Source organism: Salvelinus fontinalis, chromosome 34 (genome assembly GCF_029448725.1).
Source record: "Salvelinus fontinalis isolate EN_2023a chromosome 34, ASM2944872v1, whole genome shotgun sequence".
In the NCBI taxonomy this organism is placed as follows: domain Eukaryota; kingdom Metazoa; phylum Chordata; class Actinopteri; order Salmoniformes; family Salmonidae; genus Salvelinus; species Salvelinus fontinalis.
The window spans coordinates 13,543,530-13,554,737 of record NC_074698.1 but is presented as its reverse complement, the minus strand read 5'-3'; the positions used below and the strand labels follow the sequence as shown (position 1 = coordinate 13,554,737).

Sequence of the window (11,208 nt, the reverse complement as noted above, 5' to 3'; positions counted from 1 at the left end):
ACCGTCCTGTGGGTCTTCAGCCCAACCCTCTTCCTGGAGATCTACCATCCTGTGGGTCTTCAGCCCAACCCTCTTCCTGGAGATCTACCGTCCTGTGGGTCTTCAGCCCAACCCTCTTCCTGGAGATCTACCGTCCTGTGGGTCTTCAGCCCAACCCTCTTCCTGGAGATCTACCGTCCTGTGGGTCTTCAGCCCAACCCTCTTCCTGGAGATCTACCGTCCTGTGGGTCTTCAGCCCAACCCTCTTCCTGGAGATCTACCGTCCTGTGGGTCTTCAGCCCAACCCTCTTCCTGGAGATCTACCGTCCTGTGGGTCTTCTGTCCAACCCTCTTCCTGGAGATCTACCGTCCTGTGGGTCTTCTGTCCAACCCTCTTCCTGGAGATCTACCGTCCTGTGGGTCTTCTGTCCAACCCTCTTCCTGGAGATCTACCGTCCTGTGGGTCTTCAGCCCAACCCTCTTCCTGGAGATCTACCGTCCTGTGGGTCTTCAGCCCAACCCTCTTCCTGGAGATCTACCGTCCTGTGGGTCTTCAGCCCAACCCTCTTCCTGGAGATCTACCGTCCTGTGGGTCTTCAGCCCAACCCTCTTCCTGGAGATCTACCGTCCTGTGGGTCTTCAGCCCAACCCTCTTCCTGGAGATCTACCGTCCTGTGGGTCTTCAGCCCAACCCTCTTCCTGGAGATCTACCGTCCTGTGGGTCTTCTGTCCAACCCTCTTCCTGGAGATCTACCGTCCTGTGGGTCTTCTGTCCAACCCTCTTCCTGGAGATCTACCGTCCTGTGGGTCTTCTGTCCAACCCTCTTCCTGGAGATCTACCGTCCTGTGGGTCTTCAGCCCAACCCTCTTCCTGGAGATCTACCGTCCTGTGGATCTTCAGCCCAACCCTCTTCCTGGAGATCTACCGTCCTGTGGGTCTTCAGCCCAACCCTCTTCCTGGAGATCTACCGTCCTGTGGGTCTTCAGCCCAACCCTCTTCCTGGAGATCTACCGTCCTGTGGGTCTTCAGCCCAACCCTCTTCCTGGAGATCTACCGTCCTGTGGGTCTTCAGCCCAACCCTCTTCCTGGAGATCTACCGTCCTGTGGGTCTTCTGTCCAACCCTCTTCCTGGAGATCTACCGTCCTGTGGGTCTTCTGTCCAACCCTCTTCCTGGAGATCTACCGTCCTGTGGGTCTTCTGTCCAACCCTCTTCCTGGAGATCTACCGTCCTGTGGGTCTTCAGCCCAACCCTCTTCCTGGAGATCTACCGTCCTGTGGGTCTTCAGCCCAACCCTCTTCCTGGAGATCTACCGTCCTGTGGGTCTTCAGCCCAACCCTCTTCCTGGAGATCTACCGTCCTGTGGGTCTTCAGCCCAACCCTCTTCCTGGAGATCTACCGTCCTGTGGGTCTTCAGTCCAACCCTCTTCCTGGAGATCTACCGTCCTGTGGGTCTTCAGCCCAACCCTCTTCCTGGAGATCTACCGTCCTGTGGGTCTTCAGTCCAACCCTCTTCCTGGAGATCTACCGTCCTGTGGGTCTTCAGCCCAACCCTCTTCCTGGAGATCTACCGTCCTGTGGGTCTTCAGCCCAACCCTCTTCCTGGAGATCTACCGTCCTGTGGGTCTTCAGCCCAACCCTCTTCCTGGAGATCTACCGTCCTGTGGGTCTTCAGTCCAACCCTCTTCCTGGAGATCTACCGTCCTGTGGGTCTTCAGTCCAACCCTCTTCCTGGAGATCTACCGTCCTGTGGGTCTTCAGCCCAACCCTCTTCCTGGAGATCTACCGTCCTGTGGGTCTTCAGTCCAACCCTCTTCCTGGAGATCTACCGTCCTGTGGGTCTTCTGTCCAACCCTCTTCCTGGAGATCTACCGTCCTGTGGGTCTTCAGCCCAACCCTCTTCCTGGAGATCTACCGTCCTGTGGGTCTTCAGTCCAACCCTCTTCCTGGAGATCTACCGTCCTGTGGGTCTTCTGTCCAACCCTCTTCCTGGAGATCTACCGTCCTGTGGGTCTTCAGCTCAACCCTCTTCCTGGAGATCTACCGTCCTGTGGGTCTTCAGTCCAACCCTCTTCCTGGAGATCTACAGTCCTGTGGGTCTTCTGTCCAACCCTCTTCCTGGATATCTACCATCCTGTGGGTCTTCAGTCCAACCCTCTTCCTGGAGATCTACAGTCCTGTGGGTCTTCTGTCCAACCCTCTTCCTGGAGATCTACCGTCCTGTGGGTCTTCAGCCCAACCCTCTTCCTGGAGATCTACCATCCTGTGGGTCTTCTGTCCAACCCTCTTCCTGGAGATCTACCGTCCTGTGGGTCTTCTGTCCAACCCTCTTCCTGGAGATCTACCGTCCTGTGGGTCTTCTGTCCAACCCTCTTCCTGGAGATCTACCGTCCTGTGGGTCTTCAGCCCAACCCTCTTCCTGGAGATCTACCATCCTGTGGGTCTTCTGTCCAACCCTCTTCCTGGAGATCTACCGTCCTGTGGGTCTTCTGTCCAACCCTCTTCCTGGAGATCTACCGTCCTGTGGGTCTTCAGTCCAACACTCTTCCTGGAGATCTACCGTCCTGTGGGTCTTCTGTCCAACCCTCTTCCTGGAGATCTACAGTCCTGTGGGTCTTCAGTCCAACCTACAGGACAGTAGATCTCCAGGAAGAGGGTTGGGCAGCCCTGAAGTAGAGGATGTATGTTGTATATGAACAACAATGATGTTACTCCCACACATCATCCACTGCCCTACTCTATCATGACTAACTCATTAATACACATACTGATGCTACTACATCTCCCCCAAGACACATGTGGAACTCAGACACATGTGGAATACAGACACATATGGAACACAGACACATGGTGCAGTAACCCTGCCTGTAGCTCAAGCACAGGCAGTCAGGATAGTGGGTGACATGGCTCCCTGTTGAGTGACTGAGAGTATGTGTCTTGATGGGTCAGAGCTGTCCCCTTTGGCTGGCCCCATGGCCTCACACACAAAAGCACACATACTTACAGGACACTGACCACAACACACACACACACACACACACACACACACACACACACACACACACACACATATGCATACTGATGCCACGCACTCACACTCAAACACACATACATACTGATGCCACACACACACACACACACACACACACACACCACACACCCACACACCACACACACACACACTATACACACTATACACACACACACTATACACACCACACACACACTATACACACCACACACATACTATACACACCACACACACGCTATACACACACACACACACTATACACACCACATACACACTATACACACCACACACACACTATACACACTTCACACACACACACACACACACACACACACACACACACACACACACACACACACACACACACACACACACACACACACACACACACACACACACACACACACACACACACCACACAGACACTATACACACCACACAGACACTATACACACCACACAGACACTATACACACCACACAGACACTATACACACCACACACACACTCACACACACACACATAGCTGTAGGTTGTACAGACAATGGCGTGGCTGCCATCCGCGGTGCCAGCCGGGGCACGGGTCCTCTTGCACAGCAGGTTGGCATGCCGGCTCATCGGGCCCTTAAGAAGGGCCCACCTCACGGCTGGTGCATTACCACGGGCAGTTGCTTTGCATTTACATCTCTGCATCTCATTTGAATCCATTGATCTTAAGAGAGCGGAGTCTCTCTACACCTCTGGGTATTTCACTTATTTCCTCATGAATGGAGCAGACTTGCGGACACACACATGCGTACGCACAAATACGCACGCGCGCGCGCACACACACACACACACACACACACACACACACACACACACACACACACACACACACACACACACACACACACACACACACACACACACAAAAGCAGACAAGCAGGTTGAGATTCAGGTTGAGATTCTAAACAATGGTAATGACACATGGAAAGGCATTGAGGTACAGGGACACATACAAACGCACACACACAGACACACTTATAAGGGCACACACAGACACACTTATAAGGGCACACACAGACACACTTATAAGGGCACACACAGACACACTTATAAGGGCACACACAGACACACTTATAAGGGCACACACAGACACACTCACAAGGGCACACACAGACACACTCACAAGAGCACACACAGACACACTCACAAGGGCACACACAGACACACTCATAAGAGCACACACAGACACACTTATAAGGGCACACACAGACACACTCATAAGAGCACACACAGACACACTCACAAGGGCACACACAGACACTCATATGAGCACACACATACACACTCATAAGGGCACACACAGACACACTCATAAGGGCACACACAGACACACTCATAAGGACACACACAGACACTCACAAGGGCACACACAGACACTCATAAGGGCACACACAGACACTCATAAGGGCACATACAGACACACTCACAAGGGCACACACAGACACACTCACAAGGGCACACACAGACACACTCACAAGGGCACACACAGACACACTCACAAGGGCACACACAGATACACTCACAAGGGCACACACAGATACACTCACAAGGGCACACACAGACACACTCATAAGGGCACACACAGACACTCATAAGGGCACACACAGACACTCATAAGGGCACACACAGACACTCATAAGGGCACACACAGACACACTCATAAGGGCACACACAGACACTCATAAGGGCACACACAGACACTCACAAGGGCACACACAGACACTCATAAGGGCACACACAGATACACTCACAAGGGCACACACAGACACACTCACAAGGGCACACACAGACACACTCACAAGGGCACACACAGATACACTCACAAGGGCACACACAGACACTCTCATAAGGGCACACACAGACACACTCATAAGGGCACACACAGCAGCTCCTTTGAGATATAGGCTTAGCACTCTCATCTCTTCACACGTGATTGTACCCCCCAGCAAGCCAATAAACAACACGGCACGTCACCACTCGCTGTGTTGGCAAAGTCATTGAGAGGACAGAGTGTAGTTCAGAGGCTTTGGCTCAGGCGTCAGCCAACTTCTGCCAGGTGTACCAGCAGGTCCGTGGACCAGGATGTAGTTGTAGCCCTGTATCTTAATTAAACACTAACGACCTGAGAATTTCTGATAGGGCACAAAGGGGTAGTGCGAAAAAGTGATGGAGAAGGCGAGAAATGGACGGAGAGGACAGCAAGGGCTCGTTGCTGGTCCCCCGCCTTCAGTGCATATGCTCTCTCACCGTGCACTTCCTGTGCAGTCGGCCGAGAACGTCAGTGATTCCCCGTGACAAAACGCATGCTGCTGCAACCCCGAGGTCACTTTCGTGCAAATCTTTCTTAGCAAGCATAGTAGTAGTTGGGTAGCATAGGTTTCGAGCATCACTAGTAAGGATAAAGAGTAGTAGTTGGGTAGCATGGGTTTCGAGCATCACTAGTAAGGATAAAGAGTAGTAGTTGGGTAGCATGGGTTTCGAGCATCACTAGTAAGGATAAAGAGTAGTAGTTGGGTAGCATGGGTTTCGAGTATCACTAGTAAGGATAAAGAGTAGTAGTTGGGTAGCATGGGTTTCGAGCATCACTATTAAGGATAAAGAGTAGTAGTTGGGTAGCATGGGTTTCGAGCATCACTAGTAAGGATAAAGAGTAGTAGTTGGGTAGCATGGGTTTCGAGCATCACTAGTAAGGATAAAGAGTAGTAGTTGGGTAGCATGGGTTTCGAGCATCACTAGTAAGGATAAAGAGCTAAAATGTCAGTCTAGTCTGGTACAATTTTGTTTGTTGTCATTTTTTTCCTTTGGCTAATTACAGCACACCCCTACTTGGCCTCAAAATGGCTGTGGTGTGGGGATCAATGGATGTCTTCAGCATGAATGACTTGGCACCTGCTAGACTGCTATTCTTTAGAGAAGCCATGTGACAGGGTTTACACTGTCACATGGTCTGCTGGAATCAAGCTGCTTATCCTTTTAGAATATTTAGAATGCATAAACACATGCCTGTATACAGTTGCGTTGGCAACATAGCCATTTAATCCTCCCATGACTTGCCAAACGTGGCACATGCCACAACATGAAAGCAGGTCTTTTAAGAGCACTGTCATTATCAGCATAATAGCCGTTTAATGCCTCGCGTTAAAATAATTTCCTGAAATTGCAGTGATTAGGCCATTTAAAGCAGCGTTATACATCTGTAGTTTTTTTCCTTTGGAAGAAGTGAGAACTTTCCTTAACAACACAGAGTAAGTGCTATAATGTTCTGTATTGAAGAACAATTTCCACCTTTTGATCGTTTTGTCAAGGTAATGAATGTTTTATGATCTTCAAGAAATCTAGCTTTTTCCAGACTGGTCTGTGGTTTGATGATATTGAGTTTCAGGAGCAATATACAGTGGGGCAAAAAAGTATTTAGTTAGCCACCAATTGTGCAAGTTCTCCCACTTAAAAAGATGAGAGAGGCCTGTAATTTTCATCATAGATACACTTCAAATATGACAGACAAAATGAGAAAAACAAATCCAGAAAATCACATTGTAGGATTTTTAATGATTTATTTGCAAATTATGGTGGAAAAAAGTATTTGGTCACCTACAAACAAGCAAGATTTCTGGCTCTCACAGACCTGTAACTTCTTCTTTAAGAGGCTCCTCTGTCCTCCACTCGTTACCTGTATTAATGGCACCTGTTTGAACTTGTTATCAGTATAAAAGACACCTGTCCACAACCTCAAACAGTCACACTCCAAACTCCACTATGGCCAAGACCAAAGAGCTGTCAAAGGACACCAGAAACAAAATTGTAGACCTGCACCAGGCTGGGAAGACTGAATCTGCAATATGTAAGCAGCTTGGTTTGAAGAAATCAACTGTGGGAGCAATTATTAGGAAATGGAAGACATACAAGACCACTGATAATCTCCCTCGATCTGAGGCTCCACGCAAGATCTCACCCTGTGGGGTCAAAATGATCACAAGAACGGTGAGCAAAAATCCCAGAACCACACAGGGGGACCTAGTGAATGACCTGCAGAGAGCTGGGACCAAAGTAACAAAGCCTACCATCAGTAACACACTACACCGCCAGGGACTCAAATCCTGCAGTGCCAGACGTGTCCCCCTGCTTAAGCCAGTACATGTCCAGGCCCGTCTGGAGTTTGCTAGAGAGCATTTGGATGATCCAGAAGAAGATTGGGAGAATGTCAAATGGTCAGATGAAACCAAAATATAACTTTTTGGTAAAAACTCAACTCGTCGTGTTTGGAGGACAAAGAATGCTGAGTTACATCCAAACACCACCATACCTACTGTGAAGCATGGGGGTGGAAACATCATGCTTTGGGGCTGTTTTTCTGCAAAGGGACCAGGAAGACTGATCCGTGTAAAGGAAAGAATGAATGGGGCCATGTATCGTGAGATTTTGAGTGAAAACCTCCTTCCGTCAGCAAGGGCATTGAAGATGAAACGTGGCTGGGTCTTTCAGCATGACAATGATCCCAAACACACCGCCCGGGCAACGAAGGAGTGGCTTCATAAGAAGCATTTCAAGGTCTTGGAGTGGCCTAGCCAGTCTCCAGATCTCAACCCCATAGAAAATCTTTGGAGGGAGTTGAAAGTCCGTGTTGCCCAGCAACAGCCCCAAAACATCACTGCTCTAGAGGAGATCTGCATGGAGGAATGGGCCAAAATACCAGCAACAGTGTGTGAAAACCTTGTGAAGACTTACAGAAAACGTTTGACGACTTACAGAAAACGTTTGACCTCTGTCATTGCCAACAAAGGGTATATAACAAAGTATTGATAACAAAGTATTGATATAAACTTTTGTTATTGACCAAATACTTATTTTCCACCATAATTTGCAAATAAATTCATTAAAAATTCTACAATGTGATTTTCTGGATTTTTTTTCTTATTTTGTCTGTCAAAGTTGAAGTGTACCAATGATGAAAATTACAGGCCTCTCTCATCTTTTTAAGTGGGAGAACTTGCACAATTGGTGGCTGACTAAATACTTTTTTGCCCCACTGTACAGGTAACTGGCAAAATAAAGAACCTAATAGGGCTTTGGGCCACCACCAGCTTCCAGAACAGTGTAACGGCAGTCTAAGTCGTCCTCCTCCTCAGACGAGAGAGAGAGGCGAGAAGGATCTGAGGACCAATACGCAGCGAGGTATGTAGACATAATGAATTTAATAAATGAAAGACGAAACACGAAGAACACTTGAATTGATTACGAAATAACAAACGACGTAGACTGACCAGAACAAGAACTTACATAAACACGAAGAACGCATGAAACAGGAACAGACTACCTAAACGAACTAACAAACGAAACAGTCCTGTGTGGTAGACACAGACACAGGAACAATCACCCACAAACAAACAGTGAGAACAGCCTACCTTAATATGGTTCTCAATCAGAGGAAACGTCAAACACCTGCCTCTAATTGAGAACCATATCAGGCAACACATTAACCCAACATAGAAACACATAACATAGACTACCCACCCCAACTCACGCCCTGACCAACTAAACACATGCAAAAACAACAGAAAACAGGTCAGGAACGTGACAAACAGCTTCAATATGCATAGATTCTAGAAGTGTCTGGAACTCTATTGGTGGAATGCAACACCGTTCTTCCACAAGAAATTCCATAATTAAAAAAAAGGGGTGGATCAGCTTAATATTGTGGAAAGATTGTTGCTTCCATCAATGTAATTGTCTGCATCATTTCCAATCCCCCATATTTTTTGGGGGTAAATACACTGCTCAAGAAAATAAAGGGAACACTAAAATAACACATCCTAGATCTGAATGAATGAAATATTCTTATTAAATACTTTTTTCTTTTGTAACGACGATCCTCCTCCTCTCCATCTTCGGAAAAGGAGGAGTATTGAGGGAACCAAGGCGCAGCGAAGGTTGAACACATATTTATTAAACAAGACGAAAAACGAACACGAACTACACTTGAAATGATACAAAATAACAAACGACGTAGACTGACCTAAACATGAGAACTTACATAGACACGAAGAACGCACGAAATGGAAACAGACTACATAAACCGAAACAGTCCCGTGTGCTACGAAATAACATACAGACACGGAAGACAATCACCCACAACGAACACTGTGACAACGCCTACCTAAATATGACTCTTAATTAGAGGAACGCCAAACACCTGCCTCTAATTAAGAGCCATACCAGGCAACCCAAAACCAACACAGAAACAGAAAACATAGAATGCCCACCCAACCTCACGTCCTGACCAACTAACACACATAACAACTAACATAAATAGGTCAGGAACGTGACATCTTTACATAGTTGAATGTGCTGACAACAAAATCACACAAAAATGATCAATGGAAATAAAATGTATCAACCCATGGTTGATAACAAAGTATTGATATAACAAAGTATTGATATAAACTTTTGTTATTGACCAAATACTTATTTTCCACCATAATTTGCAAATAAATTCATTAAAAATCCTACAATGTGATTTTCTGGATTTTTTTTTTCTCATTTTGTCTGTCATAGTTGAAGTGTACATATGATGAAAATTACAGGCCTCTCTCATCTTTTTAAGAGGGAGAACTTGCACAATTGGCGGCTGACTAAATACTTTTTTGCCCCACTGTATACAGTATACATTTTACAGACCCCGTATGTTGTGACCATGGTGTGACCGTATATACCTGTGACCAAAAACGAGCTACATATGGACAATACCAAAATAAATGATCTAATGACTCTGCCTCCTCACATATATATAACATTCTATTGGTTGCAAGAATTTTGTATAGTAATTTAAATTGAAAAAATTCGAAGTTTTGAATCCGGCGTTGTTTTGCGTATCAATTTATAAACCATGTGCCATGGAATGGGTACATCGAAAATCTCTTCCCAACTATTTTGCAATTTTTATTGCACAGCTGTCAGTTCTTTAGTCCTTAAATGAAATTGCCATATGTTTTTATTTATCACACTTTTCTTTAACCATTTATGTTCTTTAATACAAGGCCGACATACAAGTTCCTTACTTTTTTCCCCTTCTACTTGCCTCTTCCATTTTTGTGGTAATACTGCAATTAATTGGTTGTAATTTTGGGTAGAGCAGACATGTCCATATGTCTGTGTTAGCTGTATGTGTGACAACTCCACCAGTCCTATTTATGATAACATTCACTAAAATTATACTTTTATTATACATTTCTTCGAAAAATATGGTTTAGTATATTTGAGTTTAACCACAATATTTGTTGTGTTATTTGTTCTGTCTTTTCAGGTGGATTAAACTGAAATTGCAACCAACTTTCTAAGGCTTGTTTAAAAGATAATGATATTTTGGAGATTATTTCCTTTTCAAACAACCGAAAGTGAGCAGATGTAATCTGAATGAGGGGAAAAGGCCCTTCTTCAACATAGGATGAGACATTCTTACCAATTTACTAGAGAACCAGTTTGGATTTAATAACTTTTGTATTGTGTTAATATTTAATCATTTCTGCCCTCCGAATTCATATTCGTTATATAAATAGGCCCTTTTAATTTTGTCTGGCATGCCGTTCCAAATAAAATTGAATATTTTTTGTTCGTATAATTTAAAAAGCAGGTCACTAGGTGTAGGCAAAACCATAATCAAATAGGTAAACTGTGACATGACTAAAGAGTTAATCAGGTAGATTTTTCCCCAAATAGACAGGTATTTTCCTTTCCATGGTAGCAAGATCTTATCTATTTTTGCTAACTTTCTATAAAAATTTATTGGAGTGAGATCATTTCCTTCTTTTGGGATTTGTATACCGAGTGTGTCCACATCTCCGTCAGACCATTTAATTGGTAAACTACATGTTAATGTAAAATTTGCATTTTTTTTGTGATCCCATACGTAATATAATAATAATAATACACTTATCATAATTTGGTTTTAATCCAGAGAGGATAGCAAAAGTATCTAGATCCTCTATGAGGCCGTGGAGAGACTCTAATTGTGGTTTGCGCACAATGACACCTTAGTTTTTAAGCCACGGATTTCTAATCCCTTAATATTATTATTTGATCTAATTTTAATAGCTAACATTTCGATGGCAATAATAAATAGATATGCCGAGAGTGAACAACCTTGTTTTAGATAGTT

The 11,208-nt window shown here is 45.4% G+C and overlaps 1 protein-coding gene across 6 annotated transcripts in view; it reads left to right on the top strand.

Annotated features, from left to right (window-relative positions):
* LOC129833182 (protein shisa-8-like) overlaps window positions 1–11,208 on the top strand; it is a 98,145-nt gene that overhangs the window by 81,413 nt on the left and 5,524 nt on the right. For 2 of the 6 annotated variants that reach the window (XM_055897556.1, XM_055897555.1), the window contains exon 4: window positions 8,091–8,228. The exons of the other annotated variants lie outside the window; for them this stretch is intronic. In XM_055897556.1, the coding sequence (XP_055753531.1) occupies window positions 8,091–8,228 (138 nt within the window). The remainder of the gene's footprint in view (window positions 1–8,090; window positions 8,229–11,208) is intronic. 6 annotated transcript variants of the gene reach the window in all.